Source organism: Sphaerodactylus townsendi, linkage group LG06, assembly GCF_021028975.2.
Source record: "Sphaerodactylus townsendi isolate TG3544 linkage group LG06, MPM_Stown_v2.3, whole genome shotgun sequence".
Lineage (NCBI taxonomy): Eukaryota > Metazoa > Chordata > Lepidosauria > Squamata > Sphaerodactylidae > Sphaerodactylus > Sphaerodactylus townsendi.
The window spans coordinates 53369337-53391510 of NC_059430.1; the positions used below are offsets into that span (position 1 = coordinate 53369337).

The following is a 22174-nucleotide window of genomic DNA, read 5'->3' on the forward strand; positions in this document are numbered from 1 at the left end:
GAGTCTCCACCCCTTACTGGGTCAACCCATTCTGGGCCAACCCATTCTGGGCATGGGGGTTACATGAGCACATCTTAAAACAAATCCCAGTTTTTGGAATTAATTGTTATTCCTTGGGCACTTTTGATCCAGCAAATTTACTCAGTGCAGATTCAGTGACGTTAAGTTACATTACATTTACATTTTAACCTTTAATGGCATATACAGTGGCGTAAGTTTCAAATTTAAACAGCATAAAAAACATCAAATACATATTTATTTTAATCCTGGTCACTTAAAAAATTTAACATCAGAAGATGGATTAGAGGAGAATGGCAAAATGGTACCAGCTCTGCTCTTGGCAAGAGTCTTTTTCCCTATTCTTTCCATCTCCCAGGAATTGTCCTTTTGAAATCCTGCAAGTCCTCCATTCATTAGGGACATGGTTTCCCAATCTAAAAGATTTGAAGTTTGTAACTTGGCATCTGGGACCATGCTAATCTTTCCTTGCTAGGATGTAGATGATGTTTTTGGCCTGGCAGAGGCCAGTGTTCTGTTTTGTACTGCAGACAGAAGCAATTACATAATTATTTCTGTTGGGAACTGGGGCATTTTCCCCATGGACAAAATATCCTGGGATAAGAAGGTGAAACATCTCGGTTCAGGCATGGCTTCCATATGGGTTCCAGGCCTAACTCAGGGCTGCCCCGCAAGATTTCCCTTATCCTGCAGCTTTCAGAAAACAATGAAATTGTTTCTGGTGGGTTTTCCGGGCTGTGTGGCCAAGGTTTGGTGGATCTTGTTCCTAACGTTTTGCCTGCATCTGTGGTTGACATCTTCAGAGGTGTATCACAGAGGGAAGTCTGTTACACACTGTGCCTGTGTAACAGACATCCCTCTGTGTGTTACACAGTGTGTAACAGACTTCCCCCTGTGATACACCTCTGAAGATGCCAGCCACAGATGCAGGCGAAATGTTAGGAACAAGATCCACCAGACCATGGCCACACAGCCCGGAAAACCCACCAGAACCAGTTGAATCCAGCCATGAAAGCCTTCGACAATACAATGAAATTGTTGTCTTTTTTGAAAAAGCCCACACCAATCCCAGAAATATTTTTCCTATGGGGGGTTGTTTCTCCTCTGTCCTCTGTGTTTCTTTTGGTCTTAAAGCTCTTCTGATTTCTGTTGTGGAGTAGCCATTAGCCTGCAGAGCCCAGTCTAGATGATTGATTTCATCAGGGAGGAGGTGAGGTTCACAAATTCGTTTTGCACGATCTGTAAGAGTTTTGATTATGCCCCTTTTCTGTTGTGGATGGTGGTTGGAGTTTTTATGTAGATATTGCTCTGTGTGTGTTGGTTTTCTGTATACTGTATGGCTCAATTGGTGGTTGGGTCTGCGAAAGACCAAGACATCTAAAAAAGGCAGTTTTCCTCCTTTTTCAGTTTCCATGGTAAATTGGATGTTTAGGTGGATGCTGTTAAGGTGGCCAGAACTTTAGTATTCTCTTTAACATTCTACATTTCTATGGGCAGTAACTTTTCTTTTAAAGAGGAGCATTCCAACATGGAATGCAGGAATGGATTATCATAGACAGGGCTCTGCAAGGGTGGGGAGGGAATGAGGGATGGCATGCAAGGGAGGGGAGGGGGCCTGGCATCTGGACATGGCCCACCCACCCTAGCAGAGGGGGGAGGAGGAGGGAGGGGTGGCATGCAAAGGATGCCAACCCTCTTCCCTGATGAAATCAATCATCTAGACTGGGCTCTGCAGGCTAATGGGGGGGAGATGAAAGAGAGAGAGAAGGTGGTGAGTGGAAGTATAGAAGACAGAGAAGCATGTGGAAGAGAGGAATCTGAAGGAGGGGAGCAGTCAAGCTGAGGAGAGTGTGACATGTTTACTGAGGTTTTAAATTAAGGGTTTGATATTTTACCACCATACTAATATTTTAGAAATAATGCTATGCAGTATGAAAGTTGGAGAAAAAAATCAATATGACCATGCTACATTTTAACATATATATATTGTTCAATTTTGCAGGAATTTGCTGCACTTACAAAAGAGCTAAATGCATGCAGGGAACAACTATTGGAAAAGGAAGAAGAAATTTCAGAACTGAAGGCTGAAAGAAATAACACTAGAGTAAGTATAAAAGTAATCCCCAAGTGTGTGTTTTGCATAAGAATCTCAAATAATTCTTTAAGCAGCAGTTTTGAGTGTGAGAGAAAATAAGCACCTTCAATAATACCTAATAATCCAAACACAGGTTCAGCTTCTAATGTCAAATATTAACCAATATTTACTTGTCCTGGTAACATTCGTTAGGTGCTACCTCCTGTTTGGATGTGTTGGGCTCTTTAGTTGTTGTTTTGATTTCCATTTCTTATTTTGAGGGTCAATTTTAAAGCAGAGACTCACCCAGTATATTCATAAGCATCTGGTATTTACATCAGCTTTCTGGACATTGCTCAGTTGGGTTTTAACTCAGGTAAGAAAGTGGAATTATGACTGATGCCTGAAAATTGACAGGGAAAAATTGCATTCTAATATATTGATCCCACTGGACCTTTCAGTGGCCCTGGTTGTTATTGCTTATGAGGCATTTATGCCAAGAGTCCATGACCTGGTAACAGTAATAGGATTGTTGCTGAGGACTTCCATCTGTGCTCTGTACAGAGATGTGGCAGAGTATGCCAATTGTCTTATCTCCCAGGAATTGTCCTTTTGAAATCCTGCAAGTCTTTCATTTACTGTTTCTGATCAATGTGTTTATAAGGTCTCTGGATCACACTATGCAAATGATGTTGGATGATGAATTATTGTGGAGATAAAATTAATTTTTAAATGTACTATTATACTGGCTTAGGATGTGGTTATATGCAGGTTCTGTTTTTTGTTAACCTGCATCTGTTGTTTGTTAACCTGTTTGTTTGTTAACCTGCATCTGCTGTTTGTTAACCATTTACTGTTCAATCGTTGGCCATCTGATGTGGAGAAAGACAGCCCTGAAATGCAGTAACTGGCGTATTTAGGACAGGGCAAGCCAGATAGTGAGCCCTGGGCACTATTTACCTAGGGTTGCCCAGGCCACCCTTTTGCAAAGAAGGAAGCCAGTGCTGCTCAGAGATCTTATCTTTCCATAATAGGTAGACCTGGCTGCTACAGAGGCCAATTCCTCTTAACAGCAGGTAGTCCCGTATTCTTAACAGCAGGTAGACCATCAGTCACAAGCTTGCCGCAAAGGAGGCACAAGACAGATCATAGCTAATACTAATAGCTTTACTTAAGGCTTGGTCAGAATACAGTTGAAGAGGACTAGTGAAAGCTCACCAATCTGTCAGTTCAGCAAACTCCACAAGAGCAAAAACAAGTCCAGGGGTGGAGTCCAGGGCATAGCACCCAAAATATCTAAGCATTGTTTTAGTTTTTTTTAAAGGATCACAAGTGGCGCTCTTTACTATGCTTAGATATCCAGAAGTCAAACGCAGGGTTCAGAAGCAGGGCAGCCATCAACGTGATGTACTGTCTTCTGCAAAGGCGTGAAGAGTAGCAACCAGCTCTTTTATCAGCATGGGAGGAACCACCATGCTTTAGGGAGACAGGTCTGTCAGCACTTACATCTTGCGAGCAGCCAGTTCGGCTGATCTCCGACATTCCGCCAAGTCCAGCCACAGCAATTGCCGACACTATTCTAGCAGGGTAGGTGAACTGGGAGGACTGCGTGCTGGGGGCTGAGGGTGAACTCTGGGACTGTCCTGATAATTCTAGCTCTTTAAGGCTGTCAGAGGCCGTTGTGCCAGCAGCTGATTCATCTTCCTCTGATGAATCACTGCTGTCAGTTCTCAACTCCTGGGTCACTCCTTCATTGGAAAAGTCAACAGAATGGTGTGGTGGGCTATCATCCTCACTGTCAGACACAGAGGGGGAACAGACCCTGACACCAACCCTCCAGAGTGCTGGTTACTGCCAGTTGAAAGGAATGGGTAGGCTTGGGCTCTGAAGAGGCCAGGTCTGCCAATTCATCTTGCCAGTGGGTAGACAGCCCTCCAAAGAGGTAATTCACTGCAGTTGAAAGTGATGCGTAGACCCAGCCTCTCTGGAGACCAGATCTTAATGGAGGGTAGACCAATCCTACAGAGAGCTGGTTACCCACAATGATGAGAAAGACCTCTCATTTTTGGGGGGAGGGGCACAATTTCAGGGCTTGCACTGGGTGCCATTTTCTGTAGATATGCCATGGAATGCAATTCATGTACTGAAGTACCAGGGCTCACACAGTGAAGCAGAAGTATTAAAATTAGGAAGCAAGGGACCATACATGCACTCTACTGTGTAGCTTATTTCTTCGCCAAGGCACGCAGACTCTGGAGTAGCACCAAGGGTGGTAAAGTACTCTGGATGCCCTCATCAGCATGGAAGTTAAGCTTGCTAGAGGAATATCCCCTTTCTTGATAAATTATCTCTGGCTATTCAATATGTTGTACTTGCTCCTGTATATTATTTGGGTAGCCTTCATACCACTTTCATATATTTCTACATGTCACAGGAAGCAGCAGAACAGCAATGCAAATGATCTGGATAGTCTGCATAGTAAAGAGCGCCACTTGTGATCCTTTAAAAAAACTAAAACAATGCGTAGATATCTTGGGTGCTGTGCCCTAAACTGGTAACATATTTTTTTTCAATCCCAGTGAAGGAGTTTTTATTTAAAGTGTTTGGACTTTTATAATCTCTACTGTTTCTTAATTTACTAAGTAATTTACATGAATGCAATGGAAACCTCTAATGAAGAAGTAAGTACTGATACACTGTTATCCAGATGAGTTTAGTGACAAGAAAAGAGATATTAATGAAGAAGGATCCAGCAGAAGACATAATTTGTGAAAAATTGGCACTTTAAAAAAAGTAGGGCTTTTACCGGTATTAGTTATTTGCAGTGGTAGTGAAATTAAGTAGAGGAATTCTATGAAGTGGATAACACATACGTGCATGTATGAAGTGTCATCAAGTCATAGTGAATTTATGGCAATTTAAACTAATAGAAATGATTTGCCACTGCTTTTCTTTGTGTAACTGCCATGACATTCCTTTGTGGCCTCCTATGCAAGTACTATCCAGGACCTGCTTAGCTTCTGAGAGCTGACAAGATCAGGCTAACTGGACCAGCCAGGTCAGGTCAAAAGTTTGTATAGAAGGAGTCAGTGCACAAGCTCTGTCACTCCTTTTTAGAGTAATGACATGATCCTTAATGCTTGTCACCTTTGATAACTGTAGGCTAAAACATTATTATTTATCCATTATTGCTAAAATAAATTATCTTTAAAGATATAGCAATTAAAACACTAGCATAATCTTTAATTGCCCTCTCCCAGAAGAGTGGTGGAAGAGCCCTCCACAGTGGTGGGACACAGTGCTAAATGCCTCAGCAGCATCCCTGTGGCTGTAGAAGGGTCCAGAGGGGTCCGGAGGGGTCCAGAGGCATGGCTGGGAGACAAGCCAACACTAATTGGCTTCCCCATCTATTGCTTCCATTACGCCAGTGGCCAGGGTTTTGAATTTATGCCACCTTTTCTGTGGCATACGTCCATTAAACCCTGTGGGGGCTTTCCAGTGGTAGGGAGGCTTTTTTGTGTTTTTCGCCACCCCACACTGCCAGAAAGCCCCCTTGGGAATGACAGGGCAGCACAGTCACAGCATCATGCCAGACACCTAGCTGCTTGGATGGAGCTGCCCGATTATGAATTCATAAATAACTTTGTGTGATGCTGATCTGAGGATGCTTTCTGAGTTTAGATCAACACACAGTGTGAGAGGCTTTGAGGGGGGGGGGGAGACCAGGTGGCTGCAGGATTCATAGGATGATAGATAGCATCAGATTAGTCATAAACCCTGTTAACAGTGCAGCACAAGAGCTACCTCCTGGGGTTAAATATAAGAAAATATGTGTCATGCGTCTTAGTTCAGTACACATTTACAGGACTTGGGTGTCCAGTTTCAAGACATTTGTTTTTGAATACAGCAAATTCGTATGGAGTAGTGTTATGACCTAATCAACAATCAGATCAACATTCAGAACTAAATTATTCAATACCAGATAATGTACTGAGGTTCTTTAAGGGAGGGGTGTTATTTAAATCCAGTCAAATCCCATCTTTTTCTTTTTTTCAAGAAGAGAAAAATAATTATTCTCCTTTAGGAATATTTTTACATTTCAGATTTAGTATTCGTAAGAACTGCCAACTGAACAGAAAGTGGGAAGCAAAACAACATTTACTATATAGCACTTGAAAAGCTATGTTATTGGTATTTAAGGTTAAATGTACTCCACAGCATTAATTCTTAGCAGTCAAGATTTGCACAATTACATGTCCCTGAACTCCTTTATTTCTCTTAATAATGCACCCCATCAGCACTGCCAAAATTGTACGCGTGGGGGGGGGGGAGGGGAACTGACACCACCCAATGTAATGATGGCACTTCTGGGAAGACCCAGAAGTGACTTCATCACATCAGCTGATAGTCTAGCATTTGCCCAAACTCTATTATTATACCATAGAGTTTTCTGCAAATATTAGAGCATTGTCAGTGCCACAAGAATATCACTTCTGATTAATTCCTGAAGTGGCATCACTAGATTGCCCAATTCCTGCTAGGTACATGCCCTGACTTGGGTACAAACTGTAGGGTACAGTACATAGTATGAATCAGAATAGCTAGACCATCAAAGGGAACATTGTACAACCTAGGTGTAAGTGAAAGAAGTCATTCCTTGCAAAAGCATCAACCTGCTTATTCACCAGCAACTATGAGTTAATTGGTTCAGGTAAAATAGTCATACCTTGTCCAAAGTAATTTATTTATTTATTTATTTATTTTATTCAATTTTTATACCGCCCCATCCCCGAGGGGCTCTGGGCGGTGTACAACATTTAAAACAGTGTAATTAAATAACATTTAAAAGCAGCGATAAAACTCCCAATACATTCACAAATTAAAACCCAAGATTAAATTTAGGTTAAAATTCAAGATATAAAGTGGCGTCCAGCGTTCCAATAATGTAAAAACCCTCCCTCCCCATGATGGAGGGGGGCATGGCGAGTCTCAATGATGTAATTGTGGCCCAGATGTTGAGGGCCAAAGGCGGGGCACTATTACGGCTGGGTCCTCCAAAGCGTCCGGCGGAACAGCTCCGCTCTTGCAGGCCCAGCGGAACTCCCTTGCTAAGGTCCCTTGCGAGGCCCGGACAGCTGGAGGAAGGGCGTTCCACCAGGCCGGGGCCAGGGCAGTAAAGGTCCTGGCCCGCTGTGGAGGCCAGCCGCATTTCGCCGAAGGAGCCAGGGACCACCAGTAGATTGGCCTCCTCGCCCAGATTGAAGAGGCCGCCTAGGGACGTATGGGGTGATGGTGGTCTCGAAGATCACGATGGTCCCAGGCCGTGAATGGCCTTAAAGGTCAACACCAACTGCCTTGAAGATGATCCGGAACTTCTACTGGAAATGCCAATACGGCTGCGCGCTGCACAGGCTGGATGTGTTCCCGGAAGGTGCTGCCCGTAAGCAGACGTGCTGCTGCATGGTGAACCAGTTTTAATCGCCGGATCAAACGCAAGGGAAGGCCCGCGTAGAGCGAGTTACAATAGTCAAGTCTGGAGATGACCGTTGCATGGATCACTGTGGCTAGATCCGCTCTGGAGAGGAAGGGGGCCAGTCGCCGGGCCTGACAGAGATGGAAAAAGGCAGCCCGGGTTGTATGGGCCACCTGGGTCTCCATTGAGAGAGATAAGTCCAGGTGGACCCCCAGGCTGCGAACGGAGGGGGTCGGTGCCAATGTGACCCCCTCCCATACCGGCGGCTGGAAAGTCCCTTCCCCCCCTTCACGGCCAAACCAGAGGATCTCCGTCTTAGAGGGATTCAGTTTCAACCTGCTCTGTCGCAACCAACCAGCTACCGCCTCCAAACAATGCTGTAGAGCCGCAGGGGCGGTGGCTGCTCCCCCCTCCATCATCAGAATGAGCTGAGTGTCATCAGCATACTGATGACAAATCAGCCCAAAACTCCGCACCAACTGAGCAAGGGGTCGCATGTAGATGTTAAATAACAGCGGGGACAGTAATGCCCCCTGAGGCACACCGCATTGTAGCGGGAACCTCCGGGAGGCCTGGTCCTCGCACCTCACTTGCTGATTCCGGCCCCAGAGAAACGAGGTTATCCACTGAAGGACAGTGCCCCGCACTCCGGAGGCGGCCAGGCGGTGGGTCAAAAGATCGCGTGGTCGGACCAGCATCAAACGCTGCGGTGAGACTCTAGCAACACCAGCAGCGCCGGACACGCTGCTGGTCAAGCTGGATGCGGAGTGTGTCTGTGACGGCAACGAGAACAGTCTCCGTCCCATGCCCAGCACGGAAGCTCGACTGGAAGGGGTCAAAATTTAGAAATATTAACTGCTCTGAATGCAAGTAAATGAGTACTGAAATTAAATGCATGAACCCAGCATTAGGTTCATCAGGCCAGAATCAGCTAACCTCCTATATATGGTGAGCATATTTTTTAATTTCATTAAAAACATACCCCTGAAGGAGGCAACCTTTTAATAAGCTCCTTTTGTTTATTTTACCAAGATTATAGGACACCAGTCCTTTCCTGTTTTTAGTCTGGAATCTACCTTCAAGAAGGGGGAAGGAGATAATGTGTCAGAGCACTTCATGTTTGTTTGACTAAAAATAATGCTTTATTTGGTCATAGTGTGGCATAAATAGAACTGCAAACTGTTGGAGATATATAAGCCCAAAGAAATTTACTACTAAAGGTAGCATGGGAATGTTCATTATAGATTAAACAGATGTGCCATTCTTTGTGCAATTATATGCATACATTTTGATGAAATACAGTAAGAATATTAATGAAACCTATTTTGTATTGTCTTGCATGCCTGTTAGCGTCTCATATAAAATGCCAAAATGTTATTAGGTGACTGATTTCAGTATTCATTATATACTGTAACATGTGGTTTGCTGATCTAGTTTGACAGCTTTAATTGATGTTCCATTTAACAATATTTTAAACCATAAATTATCTTAGCCATATAACAAAGCTGAGTAGAACAATTTGCTCTTGGACACTATGAATGAGATTTCAATAGCAAATATTTATGTTTATTTTTTATTTCCCTTCATGATCTGTGCAATAATAACATGAAATGCTGCCAATCATATCCCTTCAATTATAGTAAAAACTGCCAATGCCATTCTTATGTCATACTATATGGTTTAGAACGACAGACCTAGTGATCTTTAGGTGCTAATGTTCTGACTTTCTTTTATGTTGAACTCAATAGCTGTTACTGGAACATTTGGAGTGCCTTGTTTCAAGACATGAAAGGTCATTGAGAATGACAGTGGTGAAACGCCAAGCACAGTCCCCCTCAGGAGTTTCCAGTGAAGTTGAAGTTCTGAAAGCATTGAAATCCTTGTTTGAGCATCACAAAGCTTTGGATGAAAAGGTACAGTGTGGAAACAAGCTTAAATATACTTTTTAAATATGCTTTACTATGAGTCAATTGCATGTATGACCTAGAATCCTGGTCATTTTGGCACATGTGCTAGTCAACTTTCCAAAATGTCATTTCAGTTCTTTGAGCATGACTAAAGAGACACTCAGTTTCAAATACTGAAAACTGATTCCTGTGTCATGTCATCAGCTGCTATAAGCAGGAGCCTCATCTTTCCAGGGGTTTATTGGCCCTTTAACTTGCAGGTCAAGTTTTCTTATCCACTTAAATTGTGTTTGGTCTTATTGTGGAACCAAGCCTAAGGCCACACATCTACACGCAATCTTGTTTGTTGACCGGAGTAACCGACCCCTATACAGATCCACTCAGGAGTTTCCCCATCTGCTGGTTTTCCCCATCTGCTGGTTTTATCTGCTACTGGAGAGGAAGTATGCGATCTTCCATGGTTACTTCTGGAGTACACTCAAGTTTGGGCACAGTGGAAACCATAGGAAACTCTGCTTCTGAGGAGTCTTTGCCCCCTGTGCTAATGGGGCTAGGGAGAGGCTTAGCAATATCTTTATTGTTGATTGGAAAGGGATTTCTGCAATGAGTGGTGGGAACTGCCAGAAATCTTGGACAGCCAGAAGCTGGTTACTTGGAGTCAATCATAGGTTCATAAGAGTCAATCTACTTCATATGTTTCCATGTAGTGGCAGTCTACATATAATTGTTAACACAAAGCACTTCTTTTCTAATGGTAATTTATTCCACATCACTGGAAGTTTTTACTCTAGAAGTTTTACCATGTGTTGTACAGAAGTGTGGAAAATTGCCACAAAAAAGCAGCAATGCATGAGAATAATATAATAAGCAGATCAGCCCTTAGAATTTCAGTTGCCACTGGAAAGCAAGGAAACTTGGAAAAACTTTGTGATGAGAATTGTTGTCCCCAGACCTGCACTTTCCATTCCATAATTTGACAAAAACCATCGGATTGTTTATTTCAGTGTAATCTACAGTAAAAACAAAAAGGTAGACATTTCCAAAATGGTAGAAATTACTTCTGGAGTATACTCAAGTTTGTACACAAAAGTACAATTCAGGGAGGAGCAGGTAGCTGCACCTTGGCTAGCAAGCTGACAATGATGCTCTCCCAATCCCCATGGAATTGGCCTATGGATCTTTTTGCTGGTGTAAATTCATGCAGGCAAATGTGGTGTGTCACTGTTGTGCTTTTCCCTGACATCAGCATAAATGCCCCCTATGCCAGCATAAGTGGCATTTGCACTGACACCAGGATCACTCCACCTCCTGAGAAGTTTCGCTCCCTCGTCTTTGAATTGCAACGACAATCATTCTGCCATGCAGAGTTCCATATTAACTTATGAAACAAAAGTGATAAAGAATGAAGTCTGAAAACAAATTGATAAATTCAGAAGTAATATATTGTTTAAAAATGAATTTCTAATAACGTCAAAATGTGGAGTTGTTGATTTTTCAAATTAATTTCCAGCAAAAAAGTAGTTAATGTAAAAATTTTTTCAAAAACATCATCCTATGTGAGAGAGATCAGAAGGGACCTACTGCAATATTTGGGAGTGTGGAATATCTTTTTATTAAAGCATTAGGACATGAAATTTTTCAAGAATAAAAAAGGGATACTACAGGGAAGTACAATAATAAAGATTTCAGTGCCCATTATAAGAGGCCTTTGCTACATCGCAGGGAGCCTACAAATTTGTAGAAAAAAAATTGGGATATAAAGTTAATTCTAATTTTTGTTAATATCACTCCTCACAAAAATAACATTAATACATTTTCCCAGTGATATTCTTATGCATGACTTCAGAATACTGGATCTCATGGTAAAGAATTTTCATTAGTGGTATGGAACTTCTTCACCTTCTTCTTTGGCTATTGTACAAAATACTCCCCATGATGCTGTTCCTGAGGGACACGAGATCCACAGGAACAACATGAGGGTAAGTCAGAGGTCTGCAGGGGAGGTGTTATTGATGAACATTGTCCCTCCTCTTTCATTTACCATGTGATCCAAGCCAGTCTGTAGGTCTTAGTATGGGTTAGGTTAGATAGACTGTACATTCTAACAAAAATTGTGTTACTGCATCATTTTTTTCTTCTAGGTAAGGGAACGACTGAGGGTTTCTTTAGAAAGAGTCTCTGCACTTGAGGAGGAACTAGCCACAGCTAATCAGGAGGTAACATACAGAACTCTTTTTTTTCTTATGTGATGTAATTATTTTTAACAGAGTATTTGGGCATTTCACATTGCTTTTGTTTAAAAAGTGTAATAAAATTTGTAATTTTTATTCTTTAAGACAATGACTGAAGAAGGATCTATGGATTAGATTAGTAACATTGTGGGATACTTGTTAATTTAGGCCTGTATTTTAGAAAAGCCTAATAACGATCTCCATAAGATGGTGAATAGGGTTGCTTTCTTCAGTTGTTAGCAGCTGTAGCCCTTTTAAATTGGTTTATGGGGTAGGCAGCACTGAGTTTGATTGAAAAATGAAGAAAGGAAGAAATCATATTAAAGAATCTGATTAGTTTTTAATCCCCAGATTAATACATTCACTGTGGCAGTACTCTTAAATATAGGATGGAGCTTGTCCCTCTTTTTCTACCACACAGATAAAGAAGAATGAAATGAAATCCCACGGAGCATGGGATGCGTGATTTTTGTGTTCAGTCATGTGGCCAGGGGCTTCAACTGTCATGTGCTGGTGATTTTGGGGTGACAGTGCAAAAATCATGAGGATTCATGAGAATTGGTGTTTTCCAAGCAGGTTTTTGCACCACTGCTACGCCATAGAGCATGGGATGTGTGATCGTTGTGTTCAGGCACGTTGCCAGGTGCATGAGTTACGATGTGCTGGTGATTTTGGGGTGACCAAGTTCAAAAATCAGGAGGATCCATGAGGATCCATGTGGGTTTTTTGTGCCACTGTGGTGGCACAGAGCATGGGATGCAGGATTATTGTGTTCAGACATGTGTCTAGGGGGTATAAACTGTGATGTGCAGGTGATTTTTGAGTGACCAAGTGGAAAAATCATGAGGATCCACGAGGATCCATGTTTCTCAAGCAGGATTTTGTGCCACTGCAGCACCACGAAGCATGGGATGTGATTGTCGTGTTCAGACATATGGCTAATGGCTGGAGTTATGATGTGCTGGTGATTTTGGGATGACTTAGTGCAAAAATCATGAGGATCTGTGTTTTTCAAGCAGGTTTTTCATTAATATTTTAAAACTCATTCTTATAACATAATCTAGTTTTGTGCACCTCTTTTTTGTTCTTATTTAAGTATTAACTGTATGAAATAATAAACTACCTTGTGCTGTACCTTATGATTAAGTGCTGTACCTTATGATTCTTGACAAATGTATTTTTTTTTTATGTACACTGAGAGCATATGCACCGGAGACAAATTCCTTGTGTGTCCAATCACACTTGGCCAATAAAGATTCTATTCTATTCTATTCTATTCTATTCTATTCTATTCTTATGGTATATCTTTTTTTATACTTAAAATGGTCATTAGGGTAGAAAACTGGTCGTTAAATTATTTGAATCCCACCACTGGAAGTTCGGAACCGAATGTTAAATTATTTGAATCCCACCACTGACTGGATCTCTTGGACTACCAAACCTGCAATGTGGCAGTTACTTGCAGGATAGGCACCAGAAGCTCCTTGGCAGACTGAATCTTTGAAACCAACCTCCCTAACACCCTGAGACACAATCCACCCACAGACAGAGATGACTAAGAGATGGCACAGCAGCACTCTGGGGCCCTTATGCCAGTGTAATTCAGAGGTATGATGGCGTAAGTGTTAGTACACTCCCTGAACCCCTTCGGCCCTCCTTTAGAATTGCTCTGTCAGTCTGCGATCAGAATATATTGCTACCATTGTTTCAATGGCGTTTTTAATTTCTTATTAAAAAGAAAAAATCAACTATGAAACAAAAGCCAAAGGTAATGAAACAAGAGTGCAAGAGCAGGGGAAAACATTAATACTGCTGCTTGCCAACTTTACTATTTTTATCCTTCCTCACACCTGCAGTTTAGAGTTGATTTGAAATATATGCTAAAACAGTACCTTGCTGGGTATCCAGTGTTTGAAGTCTGTTTTACAAAGTTACTTAATCTGTCTTTTTTGTGCGGCTGAAAATTTTCTCTTTATGAACCCTTGATCCTTCATAACTATTTCACTGTAATTCTTAGTGTGGCATTTTCGTTCCATCTTTCTGAATTGTAATTGCAGATTACATGTTGTCAACTTTTCCTAACAAAACATCACTAATAAAATTAGCAAATTAATACAAACTTTACTAGTGTATTCCTCAACATGCATTTGGGTTTTTTTTTTAATGAAGACCTAAATTCCATTTTAGGTGAGATTTATGACTCCTTGGCAGACTACAGGTGAGATTTATGACTCCTTGGTAGACTACAGAGAATAACCCTAGGCCCTTCTCTCCCAAAGACAGAATCAAATAAAACTAGATTAGTTTACTAGGCAACCACTAGATCTCCAAAAATTTATCCAGAAAATTAAAGATTAACTTCTAGTTTCCATCACTTGGCGAGTTACTTTAGACCTAGAGACTTCATTACATCCAAATCTTTCCAGAGCAGTTTGAGCCCTCCCTGCTAACCCTTACAGTTTCCACTACTTACCACAGCAGAAGATATCATATATCCTCAGAGGCGTAGCTGGGCCAAACTGCGCCCGGTGCACATTCCACATTTTCCGCCCCCTGCCCCCCTGCAGTGCCCCCAGTTGTGTCCCCCCTTCCCCAATGCTCCCCCCTTTCCCACACTTACCTTAGTTCCTTTTTCAGAACTTTTTCAGGCTTCAAAAGGCCTTGTTCTCAGTTTAAAAAGGCCTGATGGGAACTATATTTCCCAGGAGATTTTGTGAGCCCCAAGGTTTTCTGGGAACTGTAGTTCCTCAGGCCGTTTTTACTGAGAACAAGGCCTTTTGCAGCCTGAAAAGTTCTGAAAAAGGAACTAAGGTAAGTGTGGAAAGGGGGTGGGGGATGCCACTGGGGGGGAAGGGGGCACCACTGGGGGAAGGGGGAGGGGCCTGGGGGAATTTTTGCACCCCCCAGGTGTGCGCCCGGTGCACAACGCACCCCCCACGGCCCCTTGTGGCTTCGCCACTGTGTATCCCCCCTCACCCCCCAACAGTGGGGCCTCCTATATATAGGCAGTGTGCACAAGATGGCTGGTCACCATAAGAGTCTCAGTGCAAACATGCTAAAGAGAAATGACAAATTTGAGGACATGAAAAGATTTCAGCAAGACAGCAAGATTATTTGAGAAAATACCAGGTTCAGAGTTACATTGGATTGGACAAAAAGCTGTTCTTTTGTTGGTGTAACAGCATCTACATTAGTAGAACAGTACTTTCGTGGGTGAAGGTACAGCTATTGTTGTTCTTCACTGTAGCTCTCTGTGCCATCCTCAATCTTGATCTTGATTAGGATTGCCAGTCTTTAGGGAGGACTCAGAGGTCTCCCAGAATTACAGCTGATCTGAAGACTCTTATCTGTTCCCAGAAGAAAATGACTGCTTTGGAGGTAGACTGTATGACATAAAGTCCGTCTCCCAACTTTGCCCTCCCCAGGCAGCCTTTGGTTTAAAAATCATCATTTCAGGTGGCTTAGTTGGCTGTAGCAGGTGGTAGGAAAATCCATTCCACAAATTTGTCCTACTCGCAGTACTTTGGATTTTACCCAATATTTGTAGAACCCTTCAGATGCTCACTTATGAGTTCTGACACATCACATAACTATCCCTATACTCCTTTTGTGCAATCCTTCCAGGACCATACTGGCAACACAAAACTCATTGGTAATTATTATGGTTCACTGAAGACAAGATGTAAGCAGACCTGAACCTGTAAGTTGCTAAGATAAGGAGTTAGTCGTTCTGGGAAGCAGAATTGCCAACTTCCAGATGGTGCCTGAAGATCTCTCCGAGTGAGCCTAAGTGCAAGGGAGAAGAGGAATAATTTTAAAAACTCTTGGAAAAGAGGAGTGAGAGAGAATAATAGCCCAGTCCTTTGGGGGAGTGAATAGACTTTGGAGGCAGCAGAGTTGTGTGAGGCATTTCCCCACCCTGCTTGTGTAATTGCAGCTATTTCGGTGGGGAGAGCAAACTGGGAGGCAGGCAGGCACCATGGACCTCAGCGACACTCAGAATGACTTCCAACCCAGAAGGAAACTTGGCCCCCAGCTATGTCACATCCAAGAGACATGGCTAGGGACATTCTAGGGGGTTACCTGTTGGTGGAGCTGACTTTAGTCGGCATCCACCAACCTTCAGAGCCAGAAACACCTCTGGCATAGCCCTTAGACTTATACTACCCAAAAGGGTGGCATAAATACATTTTGAGCTATAGAGAATGTTCAGGAGGCTGGGAAGTTTCTGGCATTTGCTGCCTCCCTACTCCAACTGGAAGCCCTTTGGAGGCAGCAGCGCAGCAGCAGCACCTTCTCTGGCTGCCTCTATGGATTGGGCTGTAAAACTAACACTGTGGTAGCAGCTGCTTCTGAAAAAACATTATTTTAATGTGTCCAACCAATCAAATCTCCAGTACAAGTCAGAAGCTCTGCTGAGCAAGTGAGCCCATCCACTTTCTAAAAACACTTGGTGGGTGCAAAGAAAGGTGTTGATGTGTGATAAGACACCAGTATCTACCACACTGGGGATTCCTGCTGAATCACAGCTTTGGGTCTCATGCAAACAGCAAATATATTTGCTGCTCAGTGTTTTCTCCAGCTAATAGTACCAATCATCCACTTTTAAATTAAACAATGAATTGTACAATGGAAAGGAGAAACTTGTGCTTGGTTCTAAGATGTGAATCAGGCATACTTGATGTGAAGTGAGAACTAGATTAATTCCTAAATACAGCCACTTTTAACTGCAAAAATCATTGTGGCTTATTCTGTTAATTTTGTAGGTGTACCCACAGCTTTCTGTTTTCTAACTATTCCTATGCCCTTCCATCCATTTTCTATCTTTGTTATCAACTCTAACTTCATATGTCAAACTTCTGAGCATCTATCCTTACAAGAACTTCTGGTATAACTTCTGATTCTTAATACTTTTTTCTTGAAATATTGCCAGCCTATTGATGGGCTACCAGTTCTCTCTCTGAACCTTTGCAGACTGGATCCTAATGCAGCCTATTAACTTTGGCAAGACCTTTTTTTTGCCCTCTGATTTTTTTCTCTCATTTGAAGATATTCATATTTTAGGCCCCTTCTGCACATGCAGAATAATGCACATCCAATCCACTTTCACAATTGTTTGAAAGTGGATTTTGCTATTCCGCACAGTAAAATCCAGCTTCAAAGTGCATTGAAAGTGGATTGAAAGTGCATTATTCTGCATGTGTGGAACGGGCCTTAGATATGAAGTCAAGTGGTAGACAATCTTCTTAGACTTATTGAAATACAATTTTAAAATGTAATGATTATCAAGCCAAACTCTTCTAATAGAATTACAAAATTATTAATGTTCTGAATAATACACAGGAATGTTGCAGATGTGTTTCCCATTTCTAAACGGTCATTACTTGATCCCTTGCCCTCCACCCTTCCCTTTTCTACATTGTAGGGGTGAGCCCGCGAACCCAGCAGAACCGTAGAAAGAGCGCTTGGAATGCCAGTGCCGGCTACGGCCTTCTGGACGCACACGCTCCCCCAACCCCCGCTCCCCCGTGAGTCACGGGTCATGAACTGCCTGACTCGCGGTCACCAGGTGTCCCACACAAAGGGACAAAAGGGCTCTTGCGGGATCATGGGATCCCGCGCTTCCTGCTACTGGCTCTCTCCACCAGATGAAATCTCCACGTCTCGTCTCTTCCTTGGGGCCTCGTGGGCAAGACTACACTACATAAATTTCCTCTCCTCTCTGCCACATAGTCACATTAACTCTGCTCTGAAATTTGTGTTCATTGTAGTTTTCTTTAATCAGAGTTAGCAAATCATCTTAAAATCCATGTTTCAAGCTCCAAGTACAAGCATCTGAAGCAGTCTTCTGAAGTGCACAATGACTTGTTTGAAAAGGAATTTTTATTCCACAGCTCAGCTAAGTGTCTGCTGAAACTCAGTGGTCTTTTTAAAAATAAACTGAATTGCAGATGAAGAAAGTACATTTGGAAAAATTGTATTCCCATCCTACTTTAAAAAGAGTATGAAAAGGCATTGTGATAATCGAAAACAACACTCCAAACCAGTTTCTGTAATATTGAAAGGTTTTTTTTTCTGCTTTTGCCTTTTGTTCCTTCAAAGTGCAGCTCATGCTAGTAATAGTGCTATACAGGCCATCATTACTAAAATGTAGCTTCTGCTATGGCTGAAAATATTTTGATTGCCTTTTCATAATCAGAATACCCATATCCATGCTGTTAAAGAAACAAGTGATGGAATATGTCAAGGCATGCACCTCAGATTGGAAAATATGGCTGTCTTCAGCTCAGTTTCAGCATCTAATCTACACTGTGTTACTTAACTATCCAGGTAGTTAGTCAAAAATTAATATATGTTTTGCTTACTGGATCCACATTCTAAAAGTTCATAGCACCTTTGGCATAAGCTTTCTATCACACTGAAACAGCAAGTATTTAACTACAGCTTTTAATTAATGCTGTGTTAAATCTGCATTGCAGTTATTAAAGCACTGGAGGAGACAGTTAATAGCTTTTTTGTGAAAGCTTGAACAGGAGCAAGAAGTCACAAATAAACACATAATTTCAACTCGGTGATATTGGCAAATTCTAACACTTCTTTCAGTAGACCTTTCTCAGAAAAGCTGATCCAGTCAAAGCCTACACATGTCTGAGTTTAGATCAGAACTAACACCAGTACACATTATGACCCTTGCAAACATAATGTCAGGACTAAGGCTCATTCCGCACATGCAGAATAATGCACTTTCAAACTGCTTTCAGTGCTCTTTGAAGCTGTGCGGAATAGCAAAATCCACTTGCAAACAGTTGTGAAAGTGGTTTGAAAACGCATTATTTTGGGTGTGCGGAAGGGACTTAAGTTTCAGTTTCATTTCCCCAGGTTGTCAGGACTAAGTTTCAGTTTCATTTCCCCGGATTCCCTGGATCCCACCGCTCCAAAGGACCGCCCACTCACACACCCTATATATACTGGAACTGAGGGCAAGAACCCTCAGTTCTAGCACCCTGTAGCTAGGGCGACGTATATCAATAAAGTTATTCCTGTTTTACAAAGGCTGATTCCGCACGGGCCAAAAACAGCAGTGTGAAAACGGTGTGAAAACAGTATAAACCCTTTTACACCGTTTTAAACCCTTTTACACCATTTTCACACTGTTTTCACACTGCTGTTTTTGGCCCATGCGGAATCAGCCAAAGCTGACTTTGAGTGTGTTCAGCCTTACACATAACTTTCTTCTTGATCTCTATAAAGTGGGACTTGCAGCAATTTAAGTGTTATTCTTCCATCTTGGGCATGAACTATGATTTCGCATATTACTTTTCAATTAGAGAACAAGAATGAGCAATGCTTTGCTTTGTGCAGTATATTGCCACCAAAAATAGCATCAGTGCAGAGGTGGGATCCAACCAGTTCTCACCACTTCTCTAGAAGTGGTTACTAATATTTCCTGAGTGCCAAGAAGGGGTTACTAAAGCAACCTCCCTGCCCAATAGGGACTGGAGGTGTGTCTGTGCGGCGGCGCCACTGTTTAAATCCCACCACCATCAGAACCTGTTATTAAAATTTTTGGATCCCACCACTGCATCAGTGGCAAGTTTTCTACTCTGCTCCATTTATAAGATGTGGAACATCAGGTTCTTAGTTTTCCTTAGCACCAAAGTGATAATACTCGTTTTTCATGAAAACACTGTTGTTTTGATGCATCTAAAAATATCTTGGTTGGCTGTTCAGACAAAAATAGACATTATCTAAAATAACAGAATTCCAACAGAATTTTTTTTTAAGTGTGACACTAAATTTGGTATGTTACCAGCCGCCCTGTTTTTAAGTGATGTGTGCCGTGACTAATCAGAATAGAACTACATGAAATCACACTAGGAGTTAAAGTATTGTTGTTCTTCCAAATAATGTAATGTGATTTGTACCTAGTATTCTATTATAGAAATCCCAGCCATCAGAGTCTTATCTTAGATGTAGTTTTATATGTATGTATTCTATCTCATATCAGTTTGTGAATAGATTAGATAGTAGTTTGGGATGAAAAATGAAGAAAACAATACCTACAGAATCACATTTTCAGGTCCTATCCTTATTTGTTGGGTAAATATGCCCCTATATTTCCAATGCTCTGACCTGGATAGCCCAGACTAGCCCAATCTCATCATATCTCAGAAACTAGGCAGGATCCACCCTGGTTGATGTTTGAATGGGAGACCACCTAGGAATACCAAAATCATTACACAATTGGCAAACCACCACTATACTATATTTAATTCCTATATTTGTGGCTAGACTACAGTGTTTTCTCAATTATTTGATTCTTCAGAGGGTTGCCACAAGCCAGGCCACCTTTCCACTTAACTCAGGTGGTAAGCATTTAAGCATTTCAAACATTAAAACAGTATTTATAATACTAATACATAATTCAGTAACATAATACATAATTCAGTATTTATAATCCTAGTAACAATGAAACATGTGGCAATGATGCATTGCTAGCCAATCACAACACAGAACTCACTTCCAACCAAGCTGTGTGTGATGACTTGTTGGAAATGAGTCCTGCACAGCTATTGACCACCTGGGCCTCTTAGGGACCACCAGCTCCAGAATGGCTCTCTGCCATGCAAGCCACTGCAACTGCCACCATGCCAACCACCTCCTGCTGTTGGGCCCCAGCAGTGGCAGCAGCCAGGAGAGGACTCATGCCCTCCCACCTCGCTTCCCAAGGCCCACAGACCTTGGGAAACAAGGTGCAGACAGCAATACTGCATGTGGGACTGAGTATACTCAGTCTTAAATGCAGAATCATTCTCTCTTACCCCCCACTTCACTTTCCAAGGCCCACAGACTTGTGTAGCAAGCTGGGGGAAGAAAAAATACATTATAGAACTCAGTTCTTGCAGATTTTAGCAATATGTAGTTTCCCTTTTTAAAAAATATAGATGAAGTGTCTTCAAAATTTCACAGTCTCAATATGAGAATTGGCATAGATTCTGTGAAGCTTTGAAGTTATGTCACCTAAAATTAAAAAAGGGAGAAACTACATATTGCCAAAATCAGCAAGAAGATCTGAGTTCAATGATGTACTTTATTCAGTAAAAAGGCATGCAGGATAGTGCTGCCTTCCCCGCCAACCTCGCTTCCCAAGGGCTACAGTACAGTCCTTGGGAAGCAAGATGGGGGCAGCCATCCTGCATGCGAAACTGAGTCTCGCTGCTGGCCTACCACGAACAGCTGTCTAGTGCCTGATGTACTGTTTAGCACAATGGACTTTACTATTGGAATAAAATAGTTAAAACAATACATAAGACATTTAATCACATAAATATATAAACTCACAAACAAGAAAGAGGGCTAATAAGAGCTGGCAATGGGATACCAAACCCCCACCCCCACCCCCAAAAAAGTCTTCAATCACTGGTAGAAGACAACCATTAAGGGAGACAGATGAATCTCCCTGGGAAGGGAGTTCCAAAGTTTCAGTGCCTCAACTGAATAGACCCTTTTTGGGGTAGCTTCAGATGGTAGGGACACAAAAAAACCTGCGCCCCTGGAGATGACTGAAGTGGTCAGATATGTTGTTATGGAAGTAGACAGTTCTTAAGATATGTTGGTCCCATGCTGTACAGAACTGTTAAGGTCAATGCAGGCACGTTGAATTGGACATGGAAGCAAATTGGGTGACAGTGTAGAGTAAATACAATAGTTTCCCATTAGGGACACTGTATTTAATCTGAATATATGTACATAAAATTTGGAGATATTTTAGTTCATCAGAGAAACAAGCTGAGTGGCTAAAAGTGGAACAGCTTTGTGGCAAAAATTAAATAAGAGACGATATTCTATCAATCTAGAATAGTTCACATGTATTTTTTTTAAATCTAGTATAGTTCACATGTATTTTTAAAAAAATCTCAGCTGCTGCTTTGCTCCAGGTAAAATAAAAAGTCAGATGCTTACAAATCAAGTTTAAATCTTTTTAAATGTTATAAATATCTAGCAAAACCTCATTTGAGCCTAAGCCTTGACCTCTTTACATTTGTTACCTTACTGTTAATTAAATTAAATCCTTTTGGTACATGGTAGGCAAGTGATTTAAGTGGAAGCAAATTTCAATCAAGATAATTAGAGTGACATAATTTAATACTTTACTGACAGATGGTTTGAAATATAATTTAAATGAAAGGAACATTAAGAAAAACCAGCAGGAAAATATTAATGATGTCACTATCTTACTGCATGATACACTGCTGGATAAACCCTTGATAAAAGGCCAAATATAATTGCTGCATGTATGCTTTTAGTAATCAAATAGGGTTCACATTTAATATGCACAGTACATTTTATAGTACTTTTGGTGAAAGTGAACTTTTGTTTAATTCACGTTCAATGAAGTAAATGTATGAAATGCAGATAATAAGCCTAGAATACAGTGAATTTATTACTTATAATGAAAGGGAGAAACACT

General features: G+C 41.6%; 1 protein-coding gene across 9 annotated transcripts in view; it reads left to right on the forward strand.

The window, feature by feature from the left end:
• Positions 1–22174, forward strand: part of PPFIA2 (PTPRF interacting protein alpha 2) — a 320885-nt gene that overhangs the window by 188572 nt on the left and 110139 nt on the right. For 8 of the 9 annotated variants that reach the window (XM_048502302.1, XM_048502308.1, XM_048502311.1 and 5 more), the window contains 3 exons: positions 2021–2122; positions 9314–9478; positions 11614–11688. In XM_048502302.1, the coding sequence (XP_048358259.1) occupies positions 2021–2122; positions 9314–9478; positions 11614–11688 (342 nt within the window). Of the gene's footprint in view, positions 1–1734; positions 1886–2020; positions 2123–9313; positions 9479–11613; positions 11689–22174 lie in introns of those variants that run through there. The other variant, XM_048502310.1, reaches the window with a different exon arrangement.